The sequence below is a fragment of the Cydia fagiglandana genome, chromosome 6 (assembly GCF_963556715.1).
Source record: "Cydia fagiglandana chromosome 6, ilCydFagi1.1, whole genome shotgun sequence".
NCBI lineage: Eukaryota > Metazoa > Arthropoda > Insecta > Lepidoptera > Tortricidae > Cydia > Cydia fagiglandana.
In genome coordinates, this window is record NC_085937.1 from 12593921 (window position 1) to 12611994 (window position 18074).

The 18074-nt window shown below is 38.5% G+C and overlaps 1 protein-coding gene across 8 annotated transcripts in view; it reads left to right on the plus strand.

Moving 5' to 3' along the window:
* LOC134665257 (serine/threonine-protein kinase tousled-like 2) overlaps nt 1-18074 on the plus strand; it is a 51309-nt gene that overhangs the window by 14542 nt on the left and 18693 nt on the right. For 5 of the 8 annotated variants that reach the window (XM_063522149.1, XM_063522147.1, XM_063522152.1 and 2 more), the window contains 3 exons: nt 2133-2218; nt 5741-5788; nt 17169-17259. In XM_063522149.1, coding sequence (XP_063378219.1) covers nt 2133-2218; nt 5741-5788; nt 17169-17259 — 225 coding nt within the window. Of the gene's footprint in view, nt 1-2132; nt 2219-5740; nt 5789-17168; nt 17577-18074 lie in introns of those variants that run through there. The other 3 variants (XM_063522151.1, XM_063522148.1, XM_063522154.1) reach the window with 2 other exon arrangements.

The following is an 18074-nucleotide window of genomic DNA, read 5'->3' on the forward strand; positions in this document are numbered from 1 at the left end:
AAGGTTATAATGTAGATTAAACACCACCAGGTAAGGTGAGTGCAGTTAGTTACTATAAGTTACATCTTATTAGTAAGTAATCAATAATTATACACAGTTTACACAGTGCACGAAAATGAGACCTTTATATCACTATAAAGAAAAGTGACTTTTCTGACAATAGGTGGTATTATTTATTACAAATCACGTACCAGGTATATCGCAGTTTTTGCATTGGACCGCTTTGAGCGTACTTAGGTTTAGTACCAACGTTACTGCCTTCGTCCTAACCTAAGCTAGAAGTTACAAATTGACGCCTACAGCCTATATATTATGACACGTTAATTTACCTTTTTTATTTCATTCATTCAATATGTAAGTACTTATAATTATAGAATAGCAATAAAAGCTAAGCAAATTAAATCGTTCTATTAGGATTTTAGGGCCGATATTTAATTTGTTGTCGATTTTTTTTTCGGTGTTGGTAATAATGATTAATTAGTCAGATTGAAGACCTACTCCTTCGGGGCGGAATATATATAGGAAATCTCATTGTGTCCCAAAAAAGTGTAGGTTTCCGTTAAGTTACGAAAATACCATACCATTTCGTAACAGAGGAAAATTTCAGAGGAAATTACGCATTTATCGAAGTCTGACAAAAACAAAAATACGACAACAAATAAAGAAAAAAACCTTCGTTAACGACGTACATTCCAATTAATGTTAAGTGTGTATTTGTTATTTATTGATTTTTAGAGAATGATTTCTTATTTCACCTCAACTTGGAGCGTTTTCTTGTCTTAAACTTCCTCTGCTTATCGGTCAGTTTTATACAAACAGTAATACTTAGATAGGTATGTTTTTACTAGTCGGATTTTCCATAACTCTTTGGTCACTTAGAGCTGAAGTGATAACTGTGATCAGTGTCTGTGTTCATTTGCGATCGTTTACGGAATTCCATTTGCGCTCAACACAATCAATTCGATTGTTTAACGCAAAACTGCCGTTAAAGTGCGAAAACAATGATTATTTTGTGAAAACATTGTAGCTCTCTGATGCGGTTAAGCCTGCCGAGTTGGTTTAACGAGTTATCGGCCTCCGTGTCAGCTTTAATAAATTATAGTGTTAATTTTATTGCCAGCGCGAAATACGCTAACATCATAATAGTCCGATTTACACGTTCATTTTGTCATTGAAATGTAATTGCCAATGCCAATCTAATTTTTATCTTAATTCATTTAAGTTTGTTATTATTAACGTTAAAAGCTCACACTACATTACGAGTAGCATTATCACAACCATCTTATAAATGCAGAGTTTGTTATTTCCTCTCATTAGTTAACTCTTATCTGCATAAAATGATCTCATAATTTTTTTATCAAATTTCGCATCAGTGTAATGTCAACTTATTTACGCACTGCCACTACCTAACTACACAAACGATTTGAAAAGGATTTTGTATGAAGAGTTTGACAGTTCTTAATAGGATGACTGCTGCCTTCGAGGATGTCTGATTGTGGATAATTCATGCAACCCGCCTTATATGAATAATTAAAAACAAAGGTATTTTTTATGCAGATGGCTTAAATATACTTAGTACTATATTATGCCATGTCATGCCATCTTTGTGGGTTTTGCACCAGTTCTACGCCTGTGATTAAGATAATAGTAGAGAGGCAAAGTACCTATGTACCAGTAATTGCATTTACCGGTTCTCTTATACATACCTAATAAGTATGTCAACAGCTTTCTATATAAGTTTCTATACGTGTCTTCAGGGAGTTCATGGACTACCTACGATAAGTATTGATTTAAAAATACAAGCCTAGGATAAGTTAGGGTATACGGGAATACAAGTATTATAACTTTCTCTACCTACCTTACAGAAGTAGCTCTTAGCCTCTTACCTTATAGAAGACATTACGTACTGTGTAGGTTCGCAAATGTCCCAACTCATCTTAGGTGTAGGCTGCCCTTCCACTGAAGCGGAGATGGAAGGAGACGTGCGGGAATCAACCAATACCATTGGTTTTTCTTTAGAAGACATGTGTATTACAATAAATGCTATTGATTCCTGTACGTTCCCCTCATGTCCGCTGCGAAGTAACCGTCGATTGCAGTGTATGCATACTTATGCCCTCATTTTGTTGCAGGTGTTGGCGTCAAGATGGAGCACTTCCAGGCGGCGCTGGATCCTCGCAAGCAGGAGCTGCTGGAAGCGCGCTTCCTAGGCGCCAAGGTTAGAACTAGCATCATCAATCCTCTTTATACTCTTGGAGCATACCACCAAGCTGTCACGAACGTTTCCTCTTCTGAAAATGCTAGGCAGACGTTTTGTGGTCTGTTAATCGAAATTGACAAGTGGTTTTAAAAAGTGGTGTTATTCAAAACTTCTGCCAAATCTAAAGTTTGATATTTATATGTACTATAAATTCGAGTTTCGGTAAATGAAAATATCGTGAGAAATCCGGGCTACAATTACAGTGATATCCAAGAATAAAAAGAGTAAATTGACAGCTATTTGAAAACATAAATAATTTCCAATTCGGGCATCGTAATAATATTTATGAGAAGGACCATGAAAATGAAAGTAACTTAAACACCACGCCACTATACCATACCATCTTATTAAAATCTTAGCTCACCCTCAGTGTAATCGTAGGGCAGTAAATATTAGTTGGGCCCCTTAATGATACGCAGGCATCTAATGCTGTAATATATGTAATATCAGTGTTTATGTGCGTAACAAGTGTTGTCTGAGGATTCGCCTTGTTGTCCTTTTCCCTAATAAGAAACAAAATCAAAGTTCGTTGTCAACATTGTGTATCCCAAAGAGCTTCAGTAACTACTCATCAGAAGAAACACAAAATTGCAGCATGCTTGTGGAATAAGTTACATTACGTTGAATCTGGTTTTGTGGTCTGTAAGATGTGTTTGTCTGCTTCTAAGAGCGAGATGACATTCCTTGTGACTGCACGCTAACTTTAACTGACTCAACTGATTAAATTGTGTAAAATCTTCTTTTTAGGGTTCCGTACCCAAAGGGTAAAACGGGACCCTATTACTAAGACTTCGCTGTCCGTCCGTCCGTCCGTCTGTCTGTCACCAGGCTGTATCTCACGAACCGTGATAGCTAGACAGTTAAAATTTTCACAGATGATGTATTTCTGTTGCCGCTATAACAACAAATACTAAAAATAGAATAAAATAAAGATTTAAGTGGGGCTCCCATACAGCAAACGTGATTTTTGACCAAACTTAAGCAACGTCGGGCGTGGTCAGTACTTGGATGGGTGACCGTTTTCTTTTTTCATTTTTTTTTTGCTTTATGGTACGGAACCCTTCGTGCGCGAGTCCGACTCGCACTTGCCCGGTTTTATTTTATATTTTCCGATCGTTATATAGGTTCAGTTATGCCATCTGGTTTATCAGTCGGTATTAAGGCCTGATTCGAAACAAATTTGACAAATTCAGAGTGATTTTTCTTGGATATTTTCTAGCTTACTTTATATATACACTACGACATTATAATTATCAGAATCACAAAATTATTATACCAAAAAATTTTTTTTTTATCAATTCTAAGATGATCAAAAAAATCAAATAAACGCCGCCGTCTTTTTAATTAGGCGCCATATTGCTGTCAAAAACTTGATAAGTATGGAAGAAACTTGCACATAACTAATTTCCAACATAACCTGTTACCTAATATTATACCAATACTGAAAGGTAATTTCATTGCAATATCCATGAAACAATGAGGATCTAGACATATCTTCAAATATCTGGCGTATCAGGAATTTCGTCGATGTGGTGTCAGTTACCGGGCATTGGTTACTTTTCGACAGAGAAATCGACACCAACATCACTAAAAGAAACGGTTCGCAGCTTTAGTTTAATAATGCGGATTTCCAATATTACTTTGATAATATTTGGAGATGATCCACGATGTTTATGAGGCAATCAGCATGCTTAAGCCAGTACCCTCGAAATCGGACCAAAAAACTTGATTCAACAAAGTCCCACAGTATTGACCTATTGAACGGTATGGAGTGGAGTGTCCAAGGAATTAGTTCGTTAAAACAACAAAAACTATATGCAATATAATATTTCAAAATAAACATTGTTCTTGATAGGACTCAAACTAAGAAACTGTCAAAAAACACTGTCGGATGTATGATGGAGGGCATACAACAAAACTAACGACAGGAGCGGGAAGAAATGGAAAATGATGAATTTACTTATAAATAACAATTTTTAAACAAATTTTCAATAAATTATGGAAAAACAAATCTTGATTCAGCTAGCTTCAGTACCATTAATAGGGTTTTCAATTTGGCAGATTGAATTGGAATCAGGCCTTAAAACGCTGGCTAACGTCACTCGATCATGGCCGCCTCGCGTTTACGCTTACGTGTAATAAATGAAAATGGCCGCGATTCGCGACAACAATACCCGTACGCTTGAGCAGATTGCAAATATTTGTTATTCTTCAAGAGGTACCTATACCATCAAACTACTTAAAGCAACGTCGACAATAAATCGGATCATGAATTCCAAGTAAAATACATTCCATCGGTCTCGGTCCTTTCGTAAACAAGCACGACAATGAATTAGCTGGTGATAGTGATTGAGCAACCAACTCATAGAAAACCGTGATCACAACTCTCAACAGTAGTTTTAGATTGTGTTGGCCCACCTGGCTTCAGCACGGCCGCTTCGAAGCATACTGCGGCGTATATACCTATGCGCGCGTATTATGCTCTCAAGCCTTGTATTTCCATTTCTCTACGTGCCGTGCGCATCGCCTCGGGCGAACCAATTCAAGTGCCATCTTTACTTTCATACAATTGTATTCGTTCTCGAGATAACATTTTACACTGGTCTGTCTGAGTCGACGGGCTAAGTATGCTGTGGTAATATCAGGGCAGCTTGTGATGTGGTAGATATGTAATTCCATTATGTCTCACCTCCGCCCTTCCACCCGCCAGTCATTTCCCCGTTTCGTCCTGCGTGGCGACACTTGGCCGGGCCAGGCAGGCTCAGTCAGGCTATCGGATTGTTACCACTCGCCGGCTCACGTATTTGTTATTCAAATGATCTTCGTTATTGATCACGTTTTTCTTTTGTTTTTAAAGATTTTGTCAGTATCGTGATACTTGTAATTAAAATAAAACATGGTCACCTTGAAAATAATTATCGTTTTTACGATTTTTATACCTCATTAAGCAGTAACAAATGCTAATTTGATTCGCGTTATTGATCGCTTGCATTGGTGGTTGCGATGCGAGTGGGTATGTAAGCTAGCATTTCGTCACTCGAACGACAAGATGGCGGCAGACATAAATAGTCTGCCTGCCAGCTAATATACGTTTCTGACTTATCGACCTACAAAAACTTTACTGGTAACTCCAACACCTTAGTCTTAAATCTGTTTTTCTAGTTTTTGACGTTCATCACCTTAGAATTAGGTAGGTGGTTTTTTATTAGATACTTTAGATAGTCATGAATTGGACAAGGGAATGATGATGAGGTTTAGCGCGGATTCGACGTTATGTGACCTGCCTTTAACCTAACCTATCCGTGGTTGGGTTGGGTACGACCAAAACCTATCTATTGTTTCTTTCGCTAGTGTCACGTAATACGTAGTCATGTATAAGTAATTAGGTAATGAAATACTACTGATACTTTATGGGTAGGCGTATGAATCATGTGCTGCATTTTGCAAGCGTGGACTGAGCGCAGTGACGCGTGTTTGCAGGTCAAAGCAGGGGAGATAGAAACCCAGCGGGCCCCCGATTACAAGGCGGTGAGTTATCTATTTACGTATCTACAGCCCATCTGTGGGCTAAATTTTATATTTATTTAGAAATACTTTTGACTTGTTAGGTGTGTTGCTATACACGAGGGTTTGAATTGCTATGTGCTACATAGCAACAGCATGTCTGACAATGAGCTTGCCTTTGAAATTAACAAATATGAAGCATCCTACACAAATATCTGTCCTGTTTGTACAGTGCGCTGTAGTCAAGAAAAATGTAGAGCCAGGGTTTCAGACTTGTTTTTGCGTCTATAATTTTTGGCCCTTTTTCTTCCAATTTTATGGAGGTCAAAAAAAATGAATAGGTACGTTTGCTAGTAAAAATTAAATATAAGTGCACACAGTGCACATCCCATGCTGATTGGGATGGGAACTCCTGATGTAGAGCAAACCTGTAAGGAGTTTTTTTGTTATGTTTCAGTTCATTATATATTTATATCATTTGATACAGGCACCTTACTTAGTCTACTTACCTTCTTTTGATCTACCAGATATATCATTAAGGTTGGTATGTGGGATGGTATTGTGTATCGACTTTTGCTACGTCCCTGTGGACATAAAATAAGTCTGCATAGTCTGTGGAGCTTACTCGTCGAATCCAGCATGTCTTTCATCTCTATATGAGGACATTGGGGACGAAGCAATTTCATGAAAATTTGCACACAAATGAGCCATAATCCGTTATATTGTCATTAGCTGACGTAGCTTTATTGTTACGTAGAAAATATGTGACAAAATTCGACGTGTGGACGTAGCAAATGTCGTGATACCATACATTTATCATTTAAAGACCACCTCTATAACTCCGCTCACCTTGATGTCGATTGCTTTTGTCAGCAAACACCCGTGGAGTCGATATCGGTATCGATTCACCCTCGTATTCATTTTTTACGTTGCTCTGATTAGGCGCGATGATTGCCGATGTTATCGTGACCGCTACTTTCTAGCAATAATATTTATAAATCAAGTTATAACTTATTCCATTTAGTCGAGTTTATCGCCGTGAGCTCCGTTACAACAGCCGGTATAAATAGCATATAAATAGCGCGTACAGAATAACATTCATTATCGACGTAGGTAGGTATTTGTGGCCGCGATACGTTCCCTATCGCGGTCGATATTGAATTAGGTATACGTCTCGGGTAGTTCTTTACAAAAACATGTATGCATTTTAACCTCCTTAGTGCAAGTGTCTAGATAATACGGCTATTGATTTGAAATAAAAGTTTAATTAGAACAAAGTCATTAGGTACCTAGGATACAAACAAAATTAACATAAAATACGATCTCAATATCTCAAATCAAATATAAATTTTATACACAACTGATAAGTGCCTCCTTTGATACTTTGCTACTTTAAAGGCTCCTCTTCACGTTGGGCCAACGCCAACGCGGGACGCATTTATGCGTTAGAGGGAGCAAGTGATATTGGTATCTCATTCTACCGCATGGCTGCGTTCCTCGTTGGCGTTGGCGTTAGCCCAACGTGAAGAGGAGCCTTTACACATCTCCTTTGGGCTTTGCTGCCAAATTTGTAGTTAACTTACGTACACCTAATACTTAATACATACTTACGTGTAAATAAATGACGAGTTGCATGATCGATCGCTATCGGCACCTATCGGTGTCGGTATGCTTAAGAATGTTTAATGAATAATGAAGTAAGTGGCACGTTGTTGATATGATAGCTTAAATATTCGGCTTCAAACGTTGGATTTTATTGATATTAAATACGTAGGTATTTGAACTAAAATTAGGTTAAATTAACTTATTGTCTTATTAAAAATGTAACAGAATTGAGGGTAATAATATTTTACACAATCTTGACAAAATGTAGAGCTTGCATGAATAGTAGAGTAAATAGGTGATTTTGTTATTAAAAAGTGTAAGTACTGTGATACTGTACCTAATGTAATGCCGTGTAAACATAATTGTATTAAATAAATAAATAATTGTATTACGGTATGAGATAAAGAAAGCTAATTATATAATTATTGTATACATACTTATAATACTAGAAACTAATTGAAATAATAAGAAAAAGTACTCATCATTAAAATTTATATTCAGATATTTTATGCGTCATAGAGTCCAGTCCAGGTAGAGGTCCAAAAAGTATGCTATTTTAATCTGATTTATAAATTCACTAATTGAAAGATTTTAGTAGGCGAGTACGTAAAAAGGAACCTACAATGGCTCGCTACTTGAGTGTATTTAATTAATGAAATCGGGTCACAATATCCGTGTGTTCAGGAATATAGAATAGGTGCCTACTTCAGAATATCGAGTAATTCTGAAATCATGATAGAATCACTGTAAAGCTTTTCATTGGTCTTTTACTCAAGTGTAGTTGCATAGACTCTATTCTAGTTATAAGTATGTAATTATTGTAACATCGTGAACTCTACCCTCGCAGTTTTTGCTCTATTGCCAAAGTCCGTAGGTGCTATTTGGAATCTACCTACTGGCGACAAATTTTATCGTATGCTATGTGATTGTGAAATACAGCAACTTTATTATTAAATGCGGTAGCTTAGAGTCATTATGATGATACGAACGGTTTAGTCGGAACGCCGGTTGTTTGGCCTGTTCAGATTGTAAGCTGCCTATTACAAAACTGTTTGTCTCCGCATAGAGCTTGGCTTGCTTCTACTATAACTTGACCCAGAGACTCGCGACAAATATACGCGATCTTATGTCAGATTTATACTAGCCCACGTGTGCGTAGCGGACGGCAAGTTCTGAATAACAGGTGTTAATCCAATCGCTTATGTCACCGAGTCAAACGCTGACTAACCAGTATAACTTCGCTCTCTTATCACGCGTAACTGTTACGGATCTCGAGGTCACAAACATACGAGTTGATCTGAGCGTTTGGCTCGGTAAACAGCAGGAATGCGCGGCAAGTTAGGATCGTGAGCGGGGCGGGGTCAGTGACACGGCGCGGGCGCGAGTCGCGCCGCGGAATCGGCATCGCACTTATCTATTACACTACGCACAACCTAAATAGGCCTCTTACCTACACAATCCTACGTGGACTGGAGAAAGTAATTTGGCAAGAAATCACGTGCCGTATACCTACTGTCATTAGATAAGGTGCTGTGGACTAATTCCGAAAAAGTCCGTTCTGAACGTGAGTTTTAGTACTATAATCTTTACATTTCATAACGCTTGATCAGTTGTTGACGAACAGATGACAATATCGGTTACGTTTCAGCTAGTTAGCAACAGAAATCGCTAAGCGGGCGAGGCGAGGTGCTGAAAATGATATGACTGAGCACAACCTAATGTTAAAAGAGTGAAAGTGAGTGTCAGATCATTTTGACTCGTTCACCTGATTATCTACTTCTTTTTGATTTGCCTAGTGCACCTTTTATTAGTGATCCTGGTTCATTGATTAATTAACATAAGATCAAGGTATTTTTGTTATTAAAGGCATAGTTAAATAAATTCAATTTATGAACCAACATATCAAAGTCCTTTCTAAACTTTGTATGAAAACATCGTTCAACAAGCAGCAAAATCCAAAACTGAATAGGTATAACTACATAATTGAATGATAAAATGAGCATAAACCCGCTATCCAATCAATTTGTTAACTTTCGTTTCATTATAAGTACATAGTACATCACTAAACAATCCATCCACTGTTACCAAGCAGCGTGCAGTTTCAGACCGACCAGACGATCGCATAATAAGGCCGATGACGACTTGAGACGAGGAAGACGACTTGTCTCTCACTAACATGCTTATTGCGCATTGAGAGAAAGAGAAGTAGCAAAGCGCAGTGTTGTCAGTCGGTTTGCACATTCGATGCTAAGGGAAATTATAACATGGCGCACACGGCCTCGCCCCGCCTCGGCTACAATGTGCCGTCAAACCTCATTCCACCGCCCAGTTCCGCAGTTATTTTTACACAGCCCGACCTTTCGCACCGGTCGTCACTACACTCCAACTAAATTTATATTTATCTGCGCACTCACTTATACTATCGATCTAGAATCACAATACACATTCGTTTCATTTTCAACGTTCGTATTTAGTAGCGTAGAAAAGATGTTAGCAGCAACATGCGAGACGACCGTTCATATCGGCCGCCGCGGAGGCAATGAACGCGGGTGGCGCGACGGCGGCGGGCGGCCAGTCAGCTGAGCGTCACGCCGCCGCGACATTGCAAGGTCCGCCCGAACCGCCTGCCGCGCCAGCCTGACCCACTGCGGCTGCCGTGCCGGCGCGGTGCTGGCAACCACCCTATGACAAACCACCATAACTTCCAATATCTCACCAAATAAACCATAGGTTGTTTTTGAAGTGACGCTAGGAATGTGAGCGGTGTCATGCCGCCGCGACACGTCACGTTGTGAATGGATCGTTGCGCATGCCCGCGATACACGCTCTTAATATTATTTTATTACTATTTCGTTGACTTGATGTTATTAAGTAACTTTTCATTACGCTGCGTAGACAGGTATATACGTCAGACTCATATATTTTATTCTACAATCTACACACATTCATTGAGAGCTAAGTTTTACTGTTTGAGAGAGTTTCTTTGTTTTGTGAGATCTTGTCTCTCTCGAGTCTCTAAAATATTCCTCAGAATAAAATGACTAAGAACATAGACATAATATCCAGGGCATCCAGGGGTAAATATCAGAAATTTTTGCCCCCTGATTTCTTTGGTTACGTTTTTGACAAAAGCTTTACATACTTATGATATTGTTGATTGTCTGGCAGAGGTGTCTGTGTACCTTCTACCAAATAACCAAAAATATATAAAATGTGTAATGTACATCAAAAATATTGTTAAAGAAATTAGGCATTCGCCCGTTTATTGACCTCCGGAGACTAAAGACTTTATTCAGCTCATTAGTCATTATATATTACTCAATACGTGGGTGCGTGTTTGTGGAAAGTGTATTTTGAAGTTTGAAGTAGCTACCTACGATACAATTTTGTACATCGATATTTACCGATATAGGGACCGAAAGAAATTTAGATAATTATCATAAAAACCGCTCGCTTGTATTGTATTATACCCGGACAGGTGTTGTTTTATCATAAAGAACTATGCACACCCCAATATTGTTTTCGATAGGCTAAACATGAGTTGTATGAGGAAAGGCGTCGTCACTAGGAATAATCAATATTGCAAGCTAGGGGTTCGAATCTCATGGCGCCTCGTCGGCGCTGCACACTTGCGGCTGAAGTTGCGCTGAGCCCTCCCCCTCACCTCTCGCCCTGCACCCCTCGTACTAGAAAATTAGGTTAAACAGCACGCGGCAACCGGCTGCACACCGCGCCGGAAGAGGGGATTTTGGGCGTCCGCGGAACTGCGCTTCCAACGAATGCGGGACGGAGATGTGACTGAGTATTGATTGTCCTTCGAACCTAAACCAAGTTTCATGCGACGCAATAAGACCGCATACATACCTCTATCTACCAATGTTCCTACCCAAACGGTTTTAACGCTCTTGGGATTAATATAATCGCGAATTATTAATTTATTATAAGGACTGTTCAGTTTACTAAGCGGACACTCTTACACCTCTTTTAATCGGCGAATTTAAAATCAATTGACGTACAGCTCATAACAATATAATTAACAATCCCTTATTTATCAATTGCTACATATTTGTTCCCATTATAGTCAAATATTTTTCCCGAAGGACCGAACAAATTTGGAACATAGCAAGTTAGTTCTGCAATAAGGATGCACAGGCTAGTATTCACTGCGAAAAATCGTAAATATGTACAAATTTTCCAAGTTAAACGTGAATAAAATTATTAAAACATTTGCAGGGCATCATATGCTTGAAGATTTTACAAAATCCCGGCACAGAAGCGGCCCGGCCAATCCAGAAACAAAAGTATTGTCATGCGGCTGTTAAAATCAATAAATTACTTATCGGTTCGCGAAATTCCTAAGACAGCAGGCGTTAGAGTAGGCACAGATTAAAATATAAGAAGTATGTACAATAAATGGACCCATAGAAAGAAAAAAATGGACAAAAGAATTACAGAGCAGCGAAGGCAATCGAAAAAAAGAAGCGTCAAACTGTACTACATTTTACATTAAGATAAATTTCGTAGCATTTTAATGGACAACGGAAAATGCGTAAAATGTTGCTGTAGTACGTTACCAATGGCGCTGATGCTACCATGCCGTTGTAGAAGATCATATATTCGACGAGGAGAGTAACATCAAAATTGACCAATTCATGAAGAAAGTCCTTGTCTGGCAGGCAATTGGTTCCTGTGGCCTTAAAAAGTTTGTTCTATTTTGCGACATGAACTTTGGTTGCGACATTTACAGAAAATAATGCATCTAATAACGAGTACTTTCCGTCTATCAGACGCATAATGTCACCTCTTTATTTCGGCCTGATTTGGCAAGTGCCCACTATGCTGGTCAGAAAGTAAAGCTACTGAATTTGAAAAACATTGATTTCGTTCAAAAACAAGTCAACTCATCTAATTGCCCGGAGCTCCACTCCATCGAGTGGCACTAGACCAATGTGAAGATGCACTTAAAAAAGGGTAGATGAGAAGCTAAAACATTGAAAGAATTCAAACGAATGTTGTTTACAACTTGTCAAAAAGTGTCAAAAATTGATGTGCAGGCACTTGAACGGCGCAACCGTGTAAAAGTACGAAAATCTTACCGATGTTATTATATTATACTATATTTACATTAAAATGTTTTGCGTTGGTTTCCGTTTTTATTATATTTATCTAAATAAAGCGATTCCAGAATTAGAAAAATGTAATTTATACTTTTTTGTGTGTCCGCTTAATAAAATGAACAGTCCTTAATAGATACGCCTCATTGTCGCTATATAATAGACTACTACCTACTTTCATTCGACTTGGTAGGAAATCCACATTGAAGAAAGAAACGTAATTAATAATTATACTTACTATTATTATTATTCAGAGCCCAATGTGTCCCACTGCTGGGAAAAGGCCTCCCCCCTCTTTTTCCACTCCTATGTTTAGTGCTATATCTATCCAGTCTCTCAAAAAGGAGTCCAAGTTATCCCGCCATCGCCTACGAGGTCTGCTGGCTCCCCGGTTAGACTCTTGGGGCTCCCACTCCGTGGTTAACTTGGCTCATAAGTCGTCCGGCATTCGGCAGACATGACCAGCCTAGTCCCATTTCAACTTAGCCGCTTTCCGAGCTACGTCTATTATTTGAGTCTTGTGCTTAGGGCGCAGCGTGGTATTTCGGATTCGATCCCATAATTTTACACCTAATATGCTGCGCTCCATAGCTTTCTCTCAAATCCAGAGTTCTGAGCTTCGTCAAAGACCAGGTCTGAGCATCGTAGGTGAGAACTGGAAGTACGCACATGTCCATGAGCGTACGCTTGAGTGACAGAGGTAGGTCTCCCTTCGTCAGGTGTTTCATTGATCAATAGTTCTTTCAGGCGTATTTATAATTATACTGCCGTTGTCTTTTTTATTTCACAAGTTCTCAAGTTTTTACTTAAATACTCACTAAACACGTAAACTACTAATTGGGTTAGCGATTTGCTTACATTACAAAGTATGAAGACAAGACACCTTCCTGTACCAACACCGTCAGTAAGCAGTGTGTAGTGACCAACAAAGAGTTTCCCTGTATTAAAAGAGGACAAATGATCAATAATAATCACAATAGTGCCGTTTCTTTGATAGCTTACTGCGCAATTGTTAGGATTGTCATTGTTGGCTTTGAACCGATGCATGGGAGGACGGCACTGTGGATGCGAGTGCTACCTAATTTAGAAGGAGATAACTTATTTTGATTTATGTATATGTACTATATATCTGGGGGCATTATAGTACCCCCGGTAAGACGAGCCAAGCGAAGCGCAAGGGCACTACCTACCTTTTCTCGTAGCGCTTCATCGTTTTTTGAACCCTTCATAACTTGGTTGCAGATTATACCAGATTTCTAACATAAACGGGCACAGCACAATCACGCAATGTTGCTAACATAACGCTCGCATCGATCCATGATTCGCTGTAAACAAAATATAATATAGGTACCTACTTGAATACATATCTACCTACCTGTTAGCGTCCGTAGGTTGCCAGCTTGCTAACTTTCCATTCGTCGGATGCTAGGTGGGTAAGCTAAAAATAGACGCGACACAATAAGCAATGCGCCGGCTAATCATTGGTTGATTTGTGAATTGTTTGAGAGGTATTTTAGATTTTTTACTTTACCATTTTTCTGCTTTAATTCATAGTAATCGGTACATACGGGAATAATTAGAGTTAAGTTTTGGATTTGATAGTTTGATTAGTATATCTGCCTAATGATTGTTATCTGGTTGTTTGGAAATGAAACAAACATTACGTCAGATAACCTTGTCAGCAATTGGTGAAACTCGTAAGCATGTCATAGCTACGTTCTGATTAAGTATTAAAACTGGTCGTGCATGAATCACGTGATTCTCTTTATTCCTTAAATGTGATGATTCTAGTCTAGTATCACATTATATTATCGGTTTTTGATCAAAGAATATAATACTCACTAGGAGAAGAACGGTAACTCCATACAAAAAAATGTCCCCAACCGTTTATACGTTTATACTAGTGGCGCCGTCTTTGTGTACCAATGGAACTAAAGTTGACAACCGGTTTAGCCTGGTGGGTATTGGTAGGTAGTAATTCTGTTGATAAACATATTTGTTATCTTCATATCACGAAATATATCCAAGATGCAAATATTACCCCTTGTTTGTGGTATTATCAATTGATTTAAATAAAAGGCATGTTTATGTTTATAACATTATATATATTATTTATTAAAAAATGTTTTACATATAAAAATATACACTGAAAACTGGCAACTGGCAACTTCATAAATAAATAGACATTAATAAAGCGCATTCACAAAGTTTTCAGTACCTTTTATACAAATAACATTAGGCATGCCTACCTATTACACTTTACACACAGATACACTACACTTTACACACGACATTTTACACAGATTTCCAACTTGTATTCATACATTTCTTCACGGTTAATTAATACGCTTTCCAGATGCGTTATGACTCGGTTCCTTCTGAACCCACTAAAGTTGTAAATTTCACTCTGGCTGCTTCAACAGCCGTTGCTCCGCATTTAGCACATTTTCTATGTGCATTGCTGTAATCCATGTAGGTACAGACTTACAGTCTTAAGTGGTACGTAGCGGTACACGTTGTATGTATTATTTAAAGAGTTAATAAATAAAATTTTCGTTATGAACTTTAACCACAGCAGTTGGACAGAGTCATTGACAAATATATTTTTTATTATGGTGGGTAGACGTACCTACCCTCCATATATTTTATGAACATTAATAAAGACAGTTGGAAGCAAATATTCATTAAAAAACTTAATCGCATGTAATTAAGTTTTAAGCGTTTTAAGTCCCGTTTTATGATTAAAATTGTATAAAATTCGTGATAATTTAAATCAGAGTTGGGAGCAATGTTGCTGTAGAAAAATGTTTTTATTTTTATTACTCGCAACTTTTTCCCGGAGGCCAACGCACACATAGAAGCTTAAGGCGCACACATGCGCAATTATTTGGGGACATAACTTTCTTAGGAAGTGAACAGGCCTTGTTTTTGATAAGGACCATACTAAGCATCCTTAATCATTATGGTGTAAAGCCTCATTGTCAATCTACAACAATACTTTCGTTGCATTGCTTCACAATGGTATAATGACTAAATAATATGAAGTTGTTTGTCACAAGAATACACTAAAAATTAACATGCCTCAACATCTGGGGGCAAGGCAGTGCCCCCGCCAAGTCGAGCAAAACAGAGGCACGGCCGTACCATCCGTTTCCCGATCATGTTAATAGGATGTATGTTATAGTTCGTTTTTTTTAGCATTAGAAAGAAGTCCACAGAAGCAAGCGTGCAGTTTTTATCAGGCTCTTTAATTGTTAATAATTATTGAATTATCTAATGTAGCATGGTCAATACATATAATTTACTTCAAATTATTACCGCTAAAAGTGCCGGATTTGGAACCACAAGCTTACTTCTGCGAAGTTCTTTCTAATGCTAAAAAAAACGGACTATAGGTCCATTGTACATGGTACACAGACCAATCTCGTTTTCTGGGACACGGTACCTAACTTTCTGTAAAAGTAGGTTCATACAAATAAACAATTGTAAGTAGGTAGGTACCTATTTTATCAGTTAAAATCAAAACCTTTGACAGAACTTATGACCTGAAGTACTTATCTTTCTATAAAAAAGTGAACTAAGTACAGTAAGTACCTATCTACTTATAAGTCTTCATTTAAATCAAGTTACGTCTGATATTTATGTGTAAAATGATTTGCTTTGAAAGAACATCTCTACATTGTACCGCAAACGGCTACTAGCAAGTCATGTCACTCATGTCCAAGATTGAATATAAAATATTCAGTGTTGCCTTGCCTGCTCGTTGTAGGTAGGTACCTACACAACTTTATCGCGCGCGATGCTTGATTTTATACCTACCTATATATTCAGTTGTAAGTACAACATACCTATGTTTATATGTTCAGCGCGGCACCGCCGACGCCTACCTACGTAACACGTCCAGTAAGCAGTTTGTTGTGGGGCACGAGCGCCGATATCACGTTCTCGTTCGCCGCAGGTCGGTGGCATGCCGCCCGCCACCCGCCTCAGCCACCTCTGTAGGAATAATCAGTCAATTTATTTCCGTATCTAAAACCAGTATATAAAGAGTCATTTTAAACTTTAATTACAATCTCAAACAAGAAAAAAACATAAACGGTTTGCATATACTTTACCCACTGACCCTTCTCTAATTTGTGCAAAATTCACATTGGTCAACAGCAAGCACCGATCGCAATCGCGGGATTCGCGGGCTGTTGACCTGCCGCCTCGCCGCTTAGTTTTCTACGAGCAAAACGTTTTTCGCGTTAAATAGCTTGCGAAATCCTTCGCGCTCTACGGTTGTGCTTATTTTCGTGATCGATGTTCAGGCAAATATTATTTTTTAGTGGGGTAACAATTCTTTTGGCCTTGTATCCTTGTAAAATGGCGCCTCGCCCGTCGTTATTATTATTACCGGAGCAAACTTCGTGACGGTCCGCACCCCCTCGCCTCACCCCGCGGATGCGTATCCGTCCGTTCCGTTGGATTGTCGCGACTGGAGTTTACGACGACTTGTCAAACTAGTTAGGTTATTCCGATTTATAAAGTGAAAATATGTATAAAAAGACATTAAAATGGGTGTATTTTAACACTTAAATAGTGAGTATAAAAGTTAGTGTGCAGTTAGTTGAAATTTTGTGTACGTCAGTGTAAATGAAGTTAACTGGGCGACTCATATGTAAAGACGCCATCTTTCTTTACAGATGTCAGCTGGGGCACAAATTCAAATGGCACCACAAACTACTGTCAACACGGGGCAGCCACTACACAATCAGGACTCCAATATGAGCACAGGTAAATTGTGATTTAGTGCTTCGTGTGCAGTGAAAAGTGGTGACGCGACAGTGCCCCAGTGTTTACGATATGCCGGCCCGTTCATCAGTGTGTAACCTTTAGTCGCGGACTTATGAGGGATGAAATAAATAAATGTGGAAAAGTGCGATCGAACGAAGGACTGTGACGTCACATTGCTGTGTATTATGCCGGACAGAAAGCGAGAAAGTGTGGTTGTATTTCCTTCCGAGATCCAAGACTGTCGTGTGCCAAAATGCATGACTATAAAAGTGGAGCTATCATTAACCACGTCGGCCTACTGAGCTCCTTGTCAAAAAGTGAGTTCCGCCACCTGACCACTTTCTGTTCACTGTTTATGGAGATATTCTATACGAGTAATGTTTGCATGTCCAAAATTGCCATAATAAGAGCATCCCAAGTAGCATTGCAAGCTGTATATAAGCTGTATTAAAGTTTATTTGTATACTATAAGCTGTAAAGTTAAGCTGTACAAAGGCTGTATAAGCGCTTATACAGCCCTTATAAGTAAAAAAAGGGCCCAAATTATACAGCCTTTGGCGTTATTAGAGCTGTAGAGTAGCTGTATAAGCAATACATAAGCTGCATAATAGCTGCATTACAGCTATATTTCGGTGTAACAGGAAACCTTAACACTACAGATAATCTCTTATAAGTACGATATAAGAATATAAGTTTTAAATGAGTTATAAGAAAGAATTACAAGAGAATAATAATTATTTAACAAACTAAAATGTCTTAATCTTGTTCATTCGTAATATAGTAATGGCGACAATAAAGTGTTATAGTGGATGGTA